At 40.6% G+C, this 18,915-nt stretch overlaps 1 protein-coding gene across 1 annotated transcript in view; it reads left to right on the top strand.

Moving 5' to 3' along the window:
• Nucleotides 1-8,847, top strand: part of LOC149276507 (disco-interacting protein 2 homolog C-like) — a gene marked incomplete at its 5' end in the record, with an annotated part of 48,639 nt that extends 39,792 nt beyond the window's left edge. The window contains 5 exons of the mRNA XM_089503569.1: nt 2,218-2,275; nt 3,214-3,288; nt 7,555-7,729; nt 8,199-8,322; nt 8,595-8,847. Coding sequence (XP_089359695.1) covers nt 2,218-2,275; nt 3,214-3,288; nt 7,555-7,729; nt 8,199-8,322; nt 8,595-8,847 — 685 coding nt within the window. The remainder of the gene's footprint in view (nt 1-2,217; nt 2,276-3,213; nt 3,289-7,554; nt 7,730-8,198; nt 8,323-8,594) is intronic.
• Between the last annotated feature and the right edge of the window lie 10,068 nt (nt 8,848-18,915).

Genomic DNA, 18,915 nt, shown 5'->3' with positions numbered 1-18,915 from the left:
TTCAATGGCCAGGCAGACCAGCAACAGCAAAAACGAGCCCCCAGAAGTCCTCTGATCAGTCCTGTAGGACTGATCAGAGAGACTCCTCCCCTACAATCTCCAGTCTATTGGAGATTGCGTCCCAGCTGCCAGAGGCAGCTTCAGGGACAGGGAGACAGGGTTCTTTGGTCTCCGCATGAGTGTGGAGACCAGACCCCCCCACCCCCACCCTTCCTCAGTTAACCCCTACCCCCCTCTTCCTCAATTAACCTCTTCAATGCTGCGATTGTGTATGACCCCCATCGCAGCATTGCAGGGGTTAATATTAGTCCCCACAAGCTTGTGGGGACCTAATATCAATCAATGCTGTGCTTCAATGGAGCATCAGCATTGAAAGAGTTAAAAAAAATAATGTAAAAAAAAATAATAATAATTAAAAATAAAAATAAAAAAATATTAATAAAATAATAATAATAATAAAAAAAAAAATAACAGCACTGACCTGAAAGTCCAGGGTGCTTCCAGGTCAAATGCTGGGCTGATCGGATCGCCCCTGGCCAATAGGAGTGATCGGATCATTATGGCAGCCCACGGATGACCCTGCTCTACAAAGAGAGAGGGGTCATCTAGGGTAATTATGAAAAAACACAAATTAATAAAATGAAAAAATCATAATTATTACCTGATCACTTGGTGACATTTTAAGTCGCTGATTATTGATCGGTCTCCCTGATTGATGTCAGCGGCCTAAACCTGTCACTTACAAGTAATCTGATGAAAAAAAATATTTAAAAAAATGTAAATGCACATGTTCCAGTTTTGCCCTCATAGCTTCCTCAAAAAATGCATGAACCATGCATGTGAGGCCTTGTTGGAACCGGGGGATGTTGGTGAACACAATTTGGTGTTTTGTTCTGCAGTTGCACATATTCTATACAAAATATAATATAAAATCTAAAGCAACATTGCAACATATGCAAAAAAACCCAAAAAAATATAAAAATACCTCAAAATTTGGCAGCAATTGGCGATAAAATCCCTGTTTGAAAAGTGTCAAAATGACCCTAGTTGTACACCTTGACTTATCTACTGTTCATAAACATATAATTTTGGGGGGGTAATCAGTATCTGTGACAACTATTGCAGTTATTAGACTGCCATGCCAAATTTGAAAAAAATTACATTTCAAAAACGTGATGCATGCCTTGCAATATTTGCCCTATACTGGTCAAAATAGATAAAAATCCTGGCCATGTTGGGTGGTTTCCAAATCAGGATAAGTTAATGAATATATTTGGGATTATTTTTTCCCATTGGTTTAATGTGTGTACAATTTGTATGTATACAAAACTGTAAAAAAAAATGCGTTTTTTCATTTTTTCCCCACTTTTTCCAGTTTTTTTCAAACAAAACAATGTACTACCCAGCTTACTATGGTTTCAAATGAAAGCCCTACTTGTGCTGAAAAAAACAATATATGATTTGTGTGGGTGCACCAATTGATAAGAGAGAAATTACAGTTGAAGAAAGACATGGCAAAAACACAAAAAACGGCTCCGGTCCTTTAGCGACACGTTAGTATCAAAATCCCGGTCCTGAAGGGGTTAAATATTTGTTTTAAAAAATATTTACCATATTCATTTTTCCTTTGTGTCTGACAGATACCCCCCACCCTACATACTGTTACTTATAAACATCTCCCTTTAATGGAGCAGAGCGCAGCGTTCCATCACTTCTTAATGAGGCGGCAACAATGGAAACGGGGGGGGGGGGTCTCTTAAAGCAAAACCATTGCTTTCCCTAAATCCTAAATGTTGCTTTTCTTTACGTTTAAAAACAGTTCTAGGTTCTTCAGAATAAATCCATTTTATTCTGTTCTTTTATAAAATAATAAACAACCAATGGCGTGACCAGCGCAATGGTAAAGATTTCACGGCATATTGGGTCAAAATGTTACAAAAAACCTTCCGGAAGGTGTATCACTTATACTTGTATCCATAGTTTGCTGAAAAGGTCTCCTAGTTGTCCCTTTAATGATCGTTGAATAATTTTTAAGATGGCGGGCCATCACTAGGTGCTCTCACCGGCCATGTTTGCGACAGGGACTTAGTAGCCAGCTGGAGGTTCTCAGATTTGTTTGTTGGTCGTGATGGGTCCTCCATTCCTCGCCGTGTGGGATACATCTTATTTCTGGAGTTCTTCGAAGTACGATACTAAGTGTCACATCTGGTTTTCTAGGGTTCGATTGGTGGAAAGAGGATCTCCACACAGCCTGCCTCTCATGGAATCGGGAAAGGTACGTGTAAAGGTGGTCCGTTATTAAACAATATGGCTGAATGCAGTTATTGGTTGGGTTGTGTGCATATATGAAGGGTTAAGTTAACATGCAGATATAACCTACGGGCCAGGAATCTATCCCACATCACAAAGATCTAGATCCAAAGCCCGGCACATCAAGATACAACGAGAATTTTCCAATAATCTGCTTCAAAGTGGGAAAGGTCCTCTTCTCATCGTAGCAGCCGATGGAATGTTCTATCAACAGGAATATTCCATCGCTTTGCACAAGAATCACTTTTTATACAAAATATAATCATAGGGAAATACCTTTCCCTATGATTTACGTGGGGGGGTGTAAGCCAAACATCCAGAAGCCTCCTCCCAGAGACATTTAGGGGCTGTGGATTGAATAAATAATCCAAGGGAACATTTGTTTCAAGAGTGAATGTGATGTATACGCTCTGCACATTAGGTTTTGCCCGAGGAAGAGGTTGACAGTAGGGTCAAGGAGTGATTTCACTCAATTACTCGTCACTTTGCCTAAGAAAAGGCCGGCATGTTGAGAATAAAATGAATGAATTGAGTTAAAAACCATAAAATAAGAAAGTATTACTTAGGAGGCAGATGTGATAAGGATAGAAGCCATGGTATGGATATATGTTCTTCACCATCCATGGGCTCTGGTCCATGCAGCTCTTGATTCAGTTGAGAGGCTAGAAGGTTCTTTAATTTGTCACAGTACATGTTAGAATGAACCGAAAAGAAATACCTTTTATTGGGCCAACATAGCTGTAGAGCTACGTAAGTTTTTTGGACCTCATCGGTCTCTGCCCCAGATATGGATTTCAAACCGCTGTGCTTCCTAACAATAGCCAAAAGTCCTCCCAATGCATCGAACGCAGGTTTATGTCCTTTTTTTTTTTTTTTAATGTCCTTTTTATTGTCTTCCGATAGATCCTTCCTGGAGTTCGTATAATTATTGCCAATCCAGAAACAAAGGGACCGCTCGGAGACTCTCATCTCGGGGAGGTGAGTAATGGTGGCCGCGTGACTCTATCATTATATCTATGGAATCCTCCGGGCCGGTGACAGATTGGGATGACTCCTCCTGAGTTATTTCGCCCGCGGAGACGAAGTGACAGACGCGCTTGATCCGGTCATCTCGTTGTGTCTCGACAATCCAAAGAATAGATGTGGGGTTCAAAATGAGCGTTTGTGTTTAGTAATAAACCTTGTGGGTGTTAATATGTTGAGCCAATGATGATGAAACCTGTATGATGGATGATCCATAACAATGATTTATTTTAATCAGAAGAACATTCGTATTTTGGAGCTTCGTGATCGGAGGAGAAATCCGATTGCCTTTTGGAGTCGAGAAGGAATTGTTTTCCCCCTAAGTAGCAAAATTTGAAAAATAGTGTAATTGGGTTTTTTTGAGCCTTCTTTTGGATCAAAAGCAGGAAGGATCGGTAGAAGGATGGAGCTTGATGGACTTGGGCCTTTAGATATTAATTCACTGCATCTGTATCCAGAAAGCTTGCCCGCTCATATGTCTTGAGTTACCTTTGGCCAAGACTGATGGGAGTTACAGTCCACCAAGCTTGGCTTCTCTTTATCTAGATTTGGAACCCTTACAACCATGTCTCTTTTTTTTTGGTATGATTTAATCATTTGTCTGTGAAATCTTGTTTTTATTGCTTACAAGAGATTTGCCTCTCTGTTACATGTAGGCACAGATTGTACAGCACTTCGGAGTATGATGGCGCTATATATAAATTAAAAAAATATATAACATTGCCAGGGTAACATAGAGCTGAAATATCTCCTCTTTTTCCGAACCCCAGCCTTTCCTTACATCCCAGAACGCACTCTCCGAAACTCTATTGTGTGTCGGGTCCTCAGACGCCCTTTGTCCTGGAGAAGGAGAGCTTTAATTAGCTCTTGGACACCCTCCATTGCCATGTCACCTAAATCCAGCACTCTGTCCTGTATAGTCAATTAGCAACCTGCGTGTTAGGCTGCCTCGGTGGCAACATGAAGAAAGAGAGGCACATTTATCAGATTAATTACTAAGCCACATATTACGCTCCTCTTCACATTTAACATCGTGATTAACCCTTTAATGCTCCTTCCATATATTATACTTACTGGTCAGTGATATATTGATTTTGATTAAATAATGTATGTTACATTACCGACAAAGTGCTTTAGTATGCATTCTTATTTAGGAGGGTGTCCTGAGACGCTGGAGTCTTAAACAAATCTACCACTTTTCACAAATTCTAGTTCCGTAGCCTGAAGAAACCCTTGTGCCGCAATGGCAGCCTCCACCCTTCTGGCTTATACATGCTATTCCAGTTCATTCCAAAGCTGTTTTATGAGGTTATCGTCAGGGTTCTGCATGGGCCTGAAAGATCTTCCATCTATGCGGGCCGTTATTATGTGAACAGGAGCCACAGAGCCACAAAAGGCCCTTCCTCACAATGTTCCTGTGTTGACATAGTGGCCAAAGGCACCACATTCTGATCAATCCCTCCATGCGTTTGTAAAGGGACAAAAATAAGAATTGATAGGGGACATACAGGGAAGGAAAAAGTCACCCACAGATTGTGCAGAGGGGATCAAGCTTAATCATCGTAATATTGTTTTACTTATACACACTACTGTTTCAACTAGAAATGTCCTTGTTTTTGAAAGAAAGGCAAATTGTGCCCATTAAAGTAACATGACATGGATCAGAAATACAGCGCAGACGGGGTTAATGTTGTAAATGACTATTGTAGCTGGAAACGAATGATTTTTAATGGAATCTCTTTATAGACATACAGAGGCCCTTTATCACTCCCATCACTCCATTTGTCCCAATGGTCCTTTATCACTCCCATCACTCCTGTGTTCCAATGGCCCTTTATCACTCCCATCACTCCTGTGTTCCAATGGCCCTTTATCACTCCCATCACTCCTGTGTTCCAATGGCCATTTATCACTCCCATCACTCCTGTGTTCCAATGGCCATTTATCACTCCCATCACTAATCCAAGTTTTAAAGGCTAATTGATCGTTGGAAAACCCTTTTTGCAATTATGTTACAGGCAGAAATGTTTTCCATGAATGCAGCTCAGTGACCCCAAACTTTTGAACAGTAGTTTATCTCCCTTATTATTTAGGTTTATTCTAAAACTTATTTTATGCAGATTGATCGCCTGAAGAATATCCACAGAACATTCTCTACGTCGAGTTATATGAATCGAGCAAAGAATGCTTGGGATTGCAGTTTGGTTTTTATAAGTTCTGTAATTTTTTAGGCTTGGCGAGGCAGTGAACGTTCAGCTATGCGATTCGTTCCGTCCCCAAGACAGTCAGACACGTTTTACATTTAGTTTATCTGTGGCTGTTGCCTGGCAGGTAACGCTGGGGATGTGGACTGCGCATGCGTCACAAGCGTCCAGCGATTTCTCTCCCAGTGACAAGGAACAGGATTGAACCCTGCCGGCCCGGCGTCCATCGAGCACGATGGAGACTGGCCTGCCGAGAACGGGGTGACCTCCTACCAAACCACTCTGGTGGGACCAAGCGACTCTATGGGGTCATGGAGTCACAAGGCCAGGAGAGACCGGCGGGGCTGTCACTTCTAATAAAAATGAGCAGTCGTTGCACTGGTTTTCTCTACTGATGTCTGTATTCAGCCAATGAAATGCTACTGCCAATGGGACTATCCAATCAGCTGCTGTGATAATAAGATCCCCTTTCTATCTTGGTACCAGAATCACTTTCTTCTTCATCGAGGGGCAGATGCTGAATCTTGTGTCCCCACGTAAGATCTACAAGCTTCCCCTTCTTAGTAACTTTTTTTTTGTTCTCCTCCCAGGCACTAGGGGCGCTCTGCCTTCTCCCCATAACATAGTTTCCATCTCCATAATCCGCTCGTATGTCTTGTGATCAGCGATCAAAGTGATCTGGAAAGGCAATAATGGTTAGAAAGCGGATTACGAGTTGCTTTTGATTAGCGACGGAACATTAATGAGGTTTCGTTACCCCCGTGGCTGAGCGTTGTGCCCCCCCTCGCTTCGTACATAAATACTTTTGTTTTTCCTTTTAAAAAAATCAAATGAGAAATGACATTGCGATTAACTTGTATCCGAAGCGTTTTGTCTGTTATGTTAATAGGCTTTCTGACGATAAATGCGTCCCTTTTATGTTAAGATGCAAAGACAATTAAGTACATTTAATTACAAAACGTCGCCGAGCTGTAGCGTTCGGAATGTGGATAATTAACGTTTTTTGGGGCAGCAGAACGGCGTCGGGAATCAGACTCACCCGTCTCTATACTGGTTTTTACATTAACGCTCCGTTAAGCGATGCTCATTATTCCCCGAATGTAATTAAACATAAAGCATATATGTGAGCGCACAGGCACTGCTGCCCATGCACAGGCATCTTAATTCTATAGGGGCTGGGATGTTTGTCCCCCTCCAGAGACTAATAGAGGACATGTATGTGGGTTATGACACGTGTATCGCTGTCACATTGTAACCCCGTTACAGGTGGAAGTATCCTTTTAACGTAATGTACGCTTTTCTGGGGGAGATGATAGAATGTTTACCATTCTAGACGGATAAAGAATGTTAAGGTTATAGATTTTTTTTCGGAAAACCCCATTTTTGATACTTTAATAGTCTTACATTTGTTCATACTGTAGTATAGAGGATCTGTCACGATGTAAGCATGTGTAGTAGTGTGTAATGGTGTGTGCATGTATACGTATTAAAAGCCCCGCGTACTGTAGATATATTGTATTGGGAGAGGTATCAGGATTCCAAGGTCCGTGTAATGATTCCTTTTCCATCTTGCTTATTGTTAAGTCGCTGCTTGCTGTTGATTGGATCAGACAGCCTTTATAAAGAGGTGGGGGGGGGGAGAAGGGAGAGAACTTCAGGACCGGAAACTGATCAGATGATGATAGTTGTGTCTCCTAGAGAACTCTGATGTGAACTTTTAAACCTAATATCTCCCAAAACAGTTACATTGAATGACAATCAAAAATCTGTCAGTAATTTTAATTTAATAATGCCAAAAGCCGAGAAAATGGCCGTTCTGCATTAGAGCCAGATGGTTTCCTTACTGTGCAACTTATTAAACTCTTTATTAAAATCACCCTATGACCCTATTGCCTCTGTAGGGCAACACACAATCACTCATACAGCTTGTCACAAGTTAATTATTTTTGTAGCCCCCATGGTCTGCGTTGTTTGTCATTTAGAATATATATATATATATTTGATGTGTTTTCTTTAGATTTGGGTGCACAGCATCCACAACGCCAGTGGGTATTTCACTATATACGGCGACGAGTCCCTGCAATCCGATCACTTCAGTTCAAGGCTCAGCTTCGGAGACACGCAAACTGTTTGGGCGAGAACGGGTTACCTGGGCTTTTTAAGACGAACGGAGCTGACCGATGCAAACGGAGGTAAGGCTAACAATTTGAAGGACTCTTTAAAGTCGGAAGCTCAAGTTTGCCGGTTTAAGGAGACCATCAACATACCGGTGTTCTGTCCATTTGGACGGAATCTGTGGGTATCTGCATGTGTTGTGTGGACGAGGTGTGACGTTGTGTCATGCTCTGCGCAAATTAACTAAATTTATTAGGCACAATATCTAAAATCTCTCATTTATATCTGCGGAATTCATAGACTTTGTATACTTAGTCTTGTTGAGATGCCGGTTCTTTTGTGGTGGTGGCTCCTTGCTTTCTTGTGTCTAGAGGGAGGCCAAGTGTACCCCACTCAGCCTGGGTGATGAGTTTTGTCGGGAATTGAAGTGTGTAATCAGTTGTGTATGTTGTTGAAATTCGTGGAAGGGGGAAATATATCATACGATATGCATTACCTGCCCTGCAGACGTCGCCCTATTTAATATTCTGCTTTGTTTGCGCATAGAACGCCATGATGCCCTGTACGTGGTTGGTGCTCTGGATGAAGCGATGGAGCTGCGAGGGATGAGGTATCACCCAATTGATATAGAGACATCGGTGATAAGAGCGCATAAGAGTGTCACGGAATGGTGAGCGTCATCTGAGTAACTACAACGTTCTTTTCTCAGTGAACCAGACTCCTGATTGGAGGCCAACAATTTACAAAACCTGTATAAAACCTGCATTTTTCTTCATATAAACGTTCAGCCTCTCTACAGCCTAAAACTTTTATGTTTTCACAACGATTGCACCAAATGTTGCCATTTTGCCCCAGAATATGGCCCTTGTGTGGGCATTTTGGTTCTTTTTCCGTGACCAGGCCAGCATAATCACTCACCTTTTTTTTTTCTTCTCTCTCCAGTGCGGTGTTTACCTGGACTAATTTGTTGGTGGTGGTCGTTGAACTTGAGGGATCTGAGCAGGAAGCCTTGGATCTGGTACCGCTGGTAACCAACGTGATCTTGGAAGAACATTACCTGATCGTAGGTGTGGTAGTGGTGGTGGACATTGGTGTCATTCCTATCAACTCCCGTGGAGAGAAACAGCGTATGCACCTACGAGATGGCTTTTTGGCAGATCAGCTCGATCCCATTTACGTGGCCTACAACATGTAGTCTTGTACATTTTACGGCTTCCATGGACTTTATTATAGGTGTATAAATTTCTTTTTTTGGTGTCCACTGAAACAAATCATGTGCAAATAAGGGGATAACCATGTTCACAATGGAGCATTTTTGTTGTTATTATTATCTACGGATTTGTCATAATTGGCCAGAAGAAATGTGAACTTTTTTGTTTCGTTTTTACCACTGCATTTTAGCACCAAGAGAGATTTTAGGTACGTGTCCTTCCTCCGTGTAAACATCGAGTACCGTAGGGGTCTCCACCGTATTGCAACCCAATCCGGCACTCAGACTATTTCAAATTGTCGATTATAAGGTCTGTTTTTTTTTTCTCCGCTTGCGTGTCTATCCGATGCTAGTAGGATCCACTTGTTTTTATTAGGTTGCTACAAATTTTGTGAAAGGGGGGCTTTTTTGGGGGGAAAAGTCGGTGGGGAAAAAGAAATAACGAAATATTTTATGCCATTTCTCAAGACATAAGGTACGAAAAAAGGAAACATTGTCATGGGGGTTATATAGCGATAGCGGTGTCGGCTTAAACCGGCTAAGGATATGGCCGTTCCAAGGATTTCTTCTGCCATGGATCAAATCACCACTTGGTCCCAAACAATCAACCCCCCCCCCCCAAAAAAAAGCTAACACTGCTATCTGTAAACGACCGGGGAATGACTTTAATGATTGTTGTATTTTAAAGCCACCATTGTTTAAAAGCAGGGTGATTCTATATACCGTATATAAATATATATATATATATATATATATTATTGTTGGTTACAAGCATTGTTCTAACAAATATATATCTATATTATATAATATATATATATATATATATATATATATATAATGATATATATCTATGTGTTATATATATATATATATATATATATATATATATATATATATATATATATATATATAGCTAGTGCACAGCAAGCTTAACCCTTTAAGTGCCAGGGAGGGACTGTCCTTTCTTAGGGTGCAGTGCTTTGCACACCCCCTGTGCCCTTAAAGAGCTGATATATCATAGTATAATCCTAAAACGCTCTGCACAACCATTAAATAACATAAATTTTAAAAAAAAGCACACAAATCCAAATGAACCGTTCATCTCCAATCTAGAGAGTAATATAAAAAATAAAATGATTATTGGTTAACGACAGAAATTTTAAGAGAAAAGAAAATTATATATAAATATATATATGTAAAAGGGTGGACGTCTGGCAGTTTATCTTTGTACTTAACTAAACAGATAAAATAAGTTAACTTCTCTTTATATGTAATTATGTATAAAACGCTTAATTTATTTTGATCTCTTTAGAAGTAAAAACAAAAAAAAATGACATTGAAGAAAGTGAAAATCTTGTAATGTTTGCTAATATAAAAAAAAAGTGTTGTATTATCTTGAGTGGATAGTATCACATCAAATATATATATATATATATGAAATAGAAATTCACTAACGGGTTATGGGCAAGGGAAATATTCTAACATTTAGGGTACGGTACATGTCACTTGCATGGTCTCTCTCTCCCACTGTATATATCTGAGTGTTATTCACAAACATTGTAAAGAAAGTGCAATCACGAATTGCCTGTTTTCCCCTTAAAAAAAAAAAAAAAACACAAATAAAATAAAACAAATTATTCTAGATACCAGCAAGTGGATTCAATGCCGTCCTTTAGATGATGGGACAGGCATACGGCTGAAATGCACTAACATTTTATTTTCCTTCCTTGAGGTTTATATACCGATCAGGACTTATATCCATGACCTTATCTGAATTATTTTTTTTAATGTAATAAAACCATTCAGTAATAATAAGTAGGGTCTGCGCCCGGGAAGGGCCTGAGGTTAGGACGTTGAATAGGGTACAGGGTTCTGATGTTTTTGTAGAATCGGAACCCTTCTGGAACATCGTCAAAGAATAAGCATTTTGGGTGCTGGGTGGATGTGAGCATCTTATTGTATCGCATGCCTTCCGGCACTAGCGGGGTTAAATGGTATATCTGGAAATATTCTGGGGAGTTTTAAGTGGGTTTTTGCCCTTTTGAATCCTGAGCAGGAATATCTCGTAAAGACCACTTGGTACATAGAGTAGGGCCAAAATTCCACACCGTTCCCGAAGCATCATGAAGAATTGTGATTAATAACTAGTATTTTCTCCCAAGAAGGAATTGCAGTTTCCGTTTGACGTTTTGTATTTATTTGCGGCGGTGAAATACTGTGAAGGTAAAACCGGTGCCGTTGTGTTTTGTTAAGATCTCATTTTTTTCTGATTTTAATAAGGTGTCCCCCTCCATCGAGCTGTTAACGTTCATGATCCATACGCCATGAATACAATCTGCTGCCAGATCAGAGGGTGCTTAAGGCGTTAATTACTGCCGGCGGCTCCTCAGAGGTTAACGGAGGGGTGAGACAGCACAACTATAGCCTAAACTGTACCAATCCTGCTGTTTTTCAATCTTTCTTTTGGTGCCCAAAAAACACAAATCTATTATCATCATATTATCATATATAGGCTTCAGCACTCTTCCTTAAAGATGCTGTTCCACCTGCTGCATTGAAATTAACACTTCTGCGTCTAGACGCATCATTCCCGGTGCTGTTAAATGCTGAAACTCTACCGAAAAATAATTCTTTAACCACGTAACATTTTGCTTCATTCATCATTTTGCCAGGAATACTTATATGTGACATAAAAGCAAGAACTGAGCGGTTTATAATAGATTATAGAATATAATTATAGATTGTTTAAAAAAAAAAAAGCTTCTTACAAGTTTGTTTTTAAGGGATTAAACCTTAAAAGGAAATAATAAAATGCCAGGTCTGCTATGGTTTACGTAACATACTAGAGAGTCCGATTAATGTGTTGTGTAAGTGGAACAGCACCTTTAACTGGTGCCCCGTGGTATGTATATATGGTCAGCCGCGACGCGATCGAGTACCGGGAATATAGATATAAACCAGTTCGCCCAAGATTTGATTGTGAACATCTAGAACGTATGCCTTCAGAGTCGGGAATCAGAAATCTAGAACCGTTCCCTTGTGCTGTTAAGTGGGTTCCGGAGCTCTAACACAGAACTTTTGTTATCATAGTAAAGACGTCCTTATACAGCTGTAATATCTCTCATGCCCGTGCATTCTTACGGTCGGAGTCTCTTTAAGTTTATTAGCAGAATGAAGTGAAAGCGATTTTTCGTGGCTGGCGTCTTCTATGTTTCGTTTCATCGGGCAGATCGTGCCTTTAATACGATGGTAATTATTGACTAGCAGTAACGTTAGAACCTCTGTTCTCTGTGTGGTTTTTTTATCGCTCGGTAGTCCTGTTGATGGATGCAGCAATTTTGTGAGATCGCAGAAAACACACGTTTTATACAACAAATTTAGAGCTATGTGTCAATGGGAACTTAGCATTGTCTTTAAGGAACATTTTAACACAAATTAAGAATCTGATGTCTGGTGGATCTCCATGGCTGCGAAGGGCAACATCATTTTCCGTAGTGAAAGATTTAAACTTCCCGACCTCACTGCGCATCATGAAGGGCAAACTCCGGTGAGCTACTTCTGCGTGCTGAGCTGGCCCTGCAAACTGTATTTATTAAATCAGTGAGAAGTCTCTTCCCTCTATCTATGGATTATGTAGGGCCTGCTCAGCCCTTCCTGCCGCAGGAGCCTCCGATGGTTGGCCCTTCGTATGTGAATAGCTGGGTAGTCTACCTGGAGCTCTCCCTCTTCTGAAGGAGTGGTTTTGTGAGGGGGCAGGACCAGCCAGCTGGGAGTGGGTGGGGGGATGGGAGGGGATTGGGCGGAGAGTAGGCAAGGCTTAAGAGCCACTCCCCTATTTTAGTGGCTCAGAGACTCCAAAGTTCTGCTTTCTGTTTGTGCCGTTATTAGAGGTCCTGGGCTGGGTCATAAAACATTTTAGCTGCAAGGAGAGAAATGTATTTACTTTTACCCCCGTCTGTGGGGCATTTGTTTTATGAAGAACATCAGATCTGATAATGCTAGCGTATCAGGCAGTGAACGTTGGGTATGTTAACCCTCTAAGGGAATTGGTGACTGATATGTCCCTGGAATCCACAGGTTGTACCGATGGGTGCTTATATCTGATATCTTCTATTCCATGCTGCCAATTAGTAAATTCTTCAGTGGATTCCATTGGCAATCGAGGTTTGAACTTCATATTTGTCTTTTACCAGCAGATAGGAATCTGATATCGTTCCACACTAAAGGGCTCCTTTAACGAAAGCACATCGCAGGAAAGCTTTCTGCCTCAAATTCAAAAGGATCTGATTGGCGAGATATTTGTGTTTTCAAAATGATACCACATCGTAGCAACCTTGTAAGAGCTTTAAACCAAACCAAAGGCGTGATCAGAACCCGAGTCCTGCAGCCCTGCAGCTGCCTACGCTCCAAACCACTTTCACCGTTGTCTTGATTTTGCCGCTGCAAACATATATGTGCTTTTTTTTGGTTTTAATGTATTTTTATTAATTTGTTTTATTTATGTAAAATCCTACATGATTGAATTCACATTTCGGAAAAAAAAATAATTAAATTTACATTTTCAAATATACAGGATACGAGAGGCTTTTATTTATAGTCTTTTTGGAAGCAATTTCATGGTAATGCAATGTGGTAGCCGAGTAACGACGTACCTTTCTTCTTCAAATTGTCATTCAAAAGTAACTTCATGGTGTTTGTGTGATTTTTTTTTTTTAATATAATTAACACAATTGTTATCTGGATAGTGGAGTTTAAGTATGAAAACGGAATGAGGACAGCTTTTAAAACCAGAGGTGCCACCTGCTCAGTCCTTTTCAAAATAGGTGAAGCCCATAAAGCCAGCATCTGACCTCAGGTATTCATTGGGGAACGTGGAAATGTTGACCTGTTGGGACGGAGGTAGATACCCCACTCGCGGAAGGCAGGAACATGTAGCAGTCCGTGTCATCTCAAAAGGGTGTGGAAACCTTGGTTGGGTTTTATATCCAAAATGTTCTTCTGTTGTGCCCATCGCTCATCAACGCGCCGGCCAATGGTTTTGAGAAACAGCAATAACGGAAGATTGTTCTGTAATCGAAAAACTGTACTGTAGATAAACCATCCATGGAATCTTGTGACATGTATTGTCTCGTGACCTTGTGCTTTTTTTGAAGTCCGATGAAACCTTGTAACCGACTGGATGCACAGAGAAGATTACCACCGTGAACCGTACACCGCACACTCCAACCACGCCGAAAGGTTCCTCATGGTGCTTGTTTAATTCTGCTTGACACTTTACCCAAAGGGAAGAGCCTCCCTGTTATCAGTTGAATGTTAGCAGCGTTATTCCATAGAGAGTGTCGATTGGTTTCGGGATCTTAAATTTTACTCAGCCGATCACAGCTGAAAACTAGAGAAAGGAAAAAAAAATAATAAAGAAAATTTTTATGTGCAAAATACAGCAACCTTCCTGTATGTTAAATCACCAGTACGCTTTGTACATCTGTGATAACGCCTGTTTTATATTCAAATGAAGAAATAAAAGCTTTTATTTTTGTTGCTCTGAAAAAAGAGTTTTGGTCTTGTTTTCCTCCGATGTCTCTGAGATCAGTCTTATGTCCACGGATGCCGAAAAGAACAAGGAGTTACAGACATCCTCACTTAGTCTCGGCGAGGCCAATTCTAACGCCATCTTCTGGCCCAGCGCTGTTTATAGAAAGTCGTCATTAACAAAAAAAAAAATTGTGTATTTCATTTTGTTCCAACCTTATCTGCAGACCTGGAGGCGGCCATTGCTGTCAGTCATGTGATATTTGAGGTGACTTTCCCTGCTCAAGCACCACACTGAGCTGATGCTTTATGGCAATGCTAATGAAGTCCGTTCCGCCATAGACGTTCATCAGTCACAGTGTCTGACTAAAACCTAGCCATTCTAGTGATTACTACAAGGCAGTATGATAAGGAGTCAAGGTGTGTCTTGTACATTGGGCTAAAATAACAGAGCGAGTTTTAAAACAGCATAACGATACACCGTTTTCGTGTCATTCTAAAATGAAATCTATCTTGTAACAGTTGTGGCAACTGAGAATGTTGATCTAGTGGCTGTTACTGAGACATGGTATAATGCTGAAAATGACTGGGACATATCAATAGCGGGGTACTCTTTATATAGAAAAGACAGACAGGGCAAGAAAGGGGGAGGGGTGGCCCTATATGTGAAAAATAACATAACATCTAAATTCATACAAGTTGGTGAGAAGAACATAGAGTCGGTTTGGGTTACAGTACAATTTGGCAAAAGTAAAGTAACTCGCGTATGTGTGATTTATAGACCCCCAGGACAAGTAGAAGAACTAGATAATCTACTAGTGGAGGAAATAGCTAGAATGACAGTGAAGGGGGATGTTATAATCATGGGTGACTTTAATCTCCCTGATGTGAACTGGAAAACGAAAGTAGCTGGTTGTCCCCGGAGTGCGGATATTCTAAACTCCTTACTGGGATTATCTTTAAAACAGGTAGTTGAGGAACCAACTCGTAAGGAGGCCATATTGGATTTAGTGTCACAAATGGAGATTTGTTAAAGGATATTTCTGTAGGTGAAAGTTTGGGATCTAGTGATCATCAGTCTGTGTGGTTTAATGTACGAACAGTGACTGAGTCACACCACACAAAAACAAAAGTTTTAGATTTTAGAAAAGCTGACTTTTCTAAAATGAGAATCTGTGTAGAGGAGTCACTATCAGACTGGCACAATTTAAATGGCTTTCAGGAGAAATGGGATTTTGTAAAAGCTGTATTATTGAAGATAACAGAAAATTGTATTAGGCTGGTCAGTAAGAGTAAAAAATTAAGGAAACCGCTGTGGTACTCTGCAGAAGTGGCCAAAATCGTAAAAGACAAGAAGTTAGCCTTTAGTAGATACAAAAATACCCAAAATTAGGCAGAAAGAGGCAAAGAAAGTTATAAGAGCTGCCAAATCACACGCAGAAGAGCGAATTGCCCTCTCAGTAAAAAATGGAGATAAAACATTTTTTAGATATATAAATGAGAAAAGGAAAGTGAAACAAGGATTAGTTAGACTAAAAACAAAAGGAATATATGTAGAAGAGGATAAAGATCTAGCTGAATGAATATTTCTGTTCAGTTTTTACAGATGAAAATGAAGGAATGGGACCTCGGGTAAAAAGTCTGAATCGTTTGAAATATGTGAGTTTATCGAGGCGGAGGTTCTACTTCAGTTGTCCAAGGAAAAGACAAATAAGTCGATGGGGCCTGATGGGATGCACCCCAAGTTATTAAAAGAGCTTGGGGGTGTACTAGCAAAACCGTTAACTGATATATTTAACGAATCATTGGTAACGGGAGTCGTCCCAGGGGATTGGAAAGTAGTGAATGTTGTGCCCATTCACAAAAAAGGCAGTAGGGGGGGAGTCGGGCAACTACAGGCCAGTAAGTCTTACATCTGTAGTGGGGAAATTAATGGAAACGATGCTAAAGGAAAGGATTGTGGAACATCTGAAGTCACATGGGTTTCAAGATCAAAAACAACATGGGTTTTCCTCAGGAAGATCTGCCAAACAAATCTTATTGATTTTTTTGATTGGGTGACTAAAGTAATTGATCGCGGTGGTGCAGTAGACGTTGCGTATCTGGATTTCAGTAAGGCTTTTGACACCGTGCCACATAGAAGACTTATAAATAAACTGCAATCTCTGGGTTTAGATCCCAATGGTCAGAGCTGTGGCAATTGGCATTTAATGTAGATAAATGCAAAGTAATGCACCTGGGGCATAAAGACCCAAGGGCAGAGTATAGAATATTTGATACGGTCCTAACCTCAACGTGTGAGGAAAGGGGTTTAGGGGTAATTATTTCTGAGGATGTAATGGTAGGCAGACAATGCAGTAGAACAGCAGGTAATGCGAGCAGAATGCTTGGTTGTATAGCGAGAGGTATTAGCAGTAGAAAGAGGGAAGAGCTCGTGCCGTTGTACAGAGGACTGCTAAGACCTCACTTGGAGTATTGTGTACAGTAATGGAGACCGGATCTCCAGAAGGATATAGATTTGTTGGAGAAAGTTCAGAGAAGGGCTACTAAAATGGTTAAAGGATCTTTACATATACAGCCTGGAAGAAAGACGTGACTGACGGGGGATATGATAGAAACATTTAAATACTGAAACGGAAACAAGATAAAGGAAGAGAATTTATTCAAAACAAGAAATACTACCGCAACAAGAGGACCTAGTCTTAAGCTAGAGGAGCAAAGGTTTAAAGGCAACATCAGGAAATATTACTGTACTGAAAGGGTAGTGGACTCATGGAATGGCCTACCAGCAGAAGTGGTAGATGTTAATACAGTAAAGACATTTAAGCAAGCATGGGGGGTAGGCAGTAAGGCTAAGCTAGATACGATAGATAAGGCCAGGGACTAAGGAAAGTACTCAGAGGTTGGGCAGACTGGATGGGCCAAACGGTTCTTATATGCCGTAATTTCTATGATTCCTACTCATTATCTCTGCCCTGTGAAGTTGCTGATGGCTGTTGAATGGTTCAGGCAGCCTTTGTGGGGTGAGTAGAACGGAGTGAATTTCAGGATTGGAAATGAATCTTTTTTTGGTTCTTACATATATCACAGTTAATTCCCAACTATCTTTTTGTATTTGCAGTAATGTTATATTGATGACTGCATTAAAAATCCTATAATTGGTTACAAAACCAAATATATAGTTAAAAATAAAATTGTATTTTTGCACTTCAGCTCAGGTGCACAGATTTCAGCAGTAACAGCAGCGGCTGTGACATCATAGCTCTGTGATGCAATAAAGGCGAAGCTGTGTGTATCTGTGCAGGACACAGGCTCAGATCACCACTTTGCTGGATCGATAGACGAAGCAAAATGTTGCTGATGGTTATATTATTTCTGCTGTTGCCGGACGTTTGCCCCGCTCCGCTGCCTGCTGGTCGGAATGATGATGATGACGGCAAGCTGCTAACGATGGTCACTGTACCAAAAGAGCTGCCGAAGAACAGCCGGGACGGCTTGGATATGAAATGGATCGCTATTATCGGATTAGCGGTAGTTCTATCACTTTGCCTGTGCTGCTGCCTGCTTGGATTCCTTATCTACAGATATAGAAACCGCAAACCTGAGGAAAAGGGCAGCCTGCGCCAGACCTAGGAAAGATCCGGACCAAGAATATTCCAGTTCTTACTGTCTGTGTTCGTTAAATAATAAATATGTTGCACTTGCAACTTCAAAAGTTATCTTACTCTGTTGTGTATATGTTATATAATATAATTATATGATCATTATATATACTGTATATCATCAGAAAAGGTCTGCATGATCTAAACTGCAATCTCTGAGTTTAGATCCCAATGTTGTTGAATGGATCAGAAAACAGAGTTGTAGTGAATGGCGGATATTCGGAGCGAGGTGTTGTTACCAGTGGGGTACCGCAGGGATCTGTACCCGGACCCATTCTCCAATTTGCAACAGGGTTGACGTTCCTGGAGGGAGAAGCCAAATGATTTGGGTAAACAGGAAAAATGGTCAGAGCTGTGGCAATTGGCATTTAAAGCGGAAAAATGCAAAGTAATGCATCTGGGGAATAAAAACCAGAGAGCAGAGTATAGAATATTTGGTACGGTCCTAACCTCAACGTGCGAGGAAAGGGTTTTAGGGGTAATTATTTCTGAGGATTTAAAGGTAGGCAGACAATGCAGTAGAGCAGCAGGTAACGCTAGCAGAATGCTGGGTTGTATAGCGAGAGGTATTAGCAGTAGATAGAGGGAAGAGCTCGTGCCGTTGTACAGATCACTGGTGAGACCTCACTTGGAGTATTGTGTACAGTAATGGAGACCGGATCTCCAGAAGGATATAGAAATGTTGGAGAAGGGCAGAGAAGGGCGACTAAAATGGTTTATGGATTACAAGATAAACCTTACCAGGACAGGTTAAAGGATCTTAACCTATATAGCCTGGAAAAAAGACGTGACAGGGGGGATATGATAGAAACATTTAAATACTTAAAGGGAATCAACAAGGTAAAGGAAGAGAGTTTATTTA

This window comes from Sceloporus occidentalis, unplaced genomic scaffold (genome assembly GCF_023333645.1).
Source record: "Sceloporus occidentalis isolate IW3139 unplaced genomic scaffold, rSceOcc1.0.p SCAF_236, whole genome shotgun sequence".
Classification (NCBI taxonomy): Eukaryota; Metazoa; Chordata; class Lepidosauria; order Squamata; family Phrynosomatidae; genus Sceloporus; species Sceloporus occidentalis.
The sequence above is the reverse complement of the archived record's forward strand: the minus strand, read 5'-3'. Positions and strand labels throughout refer to the sequence as shown.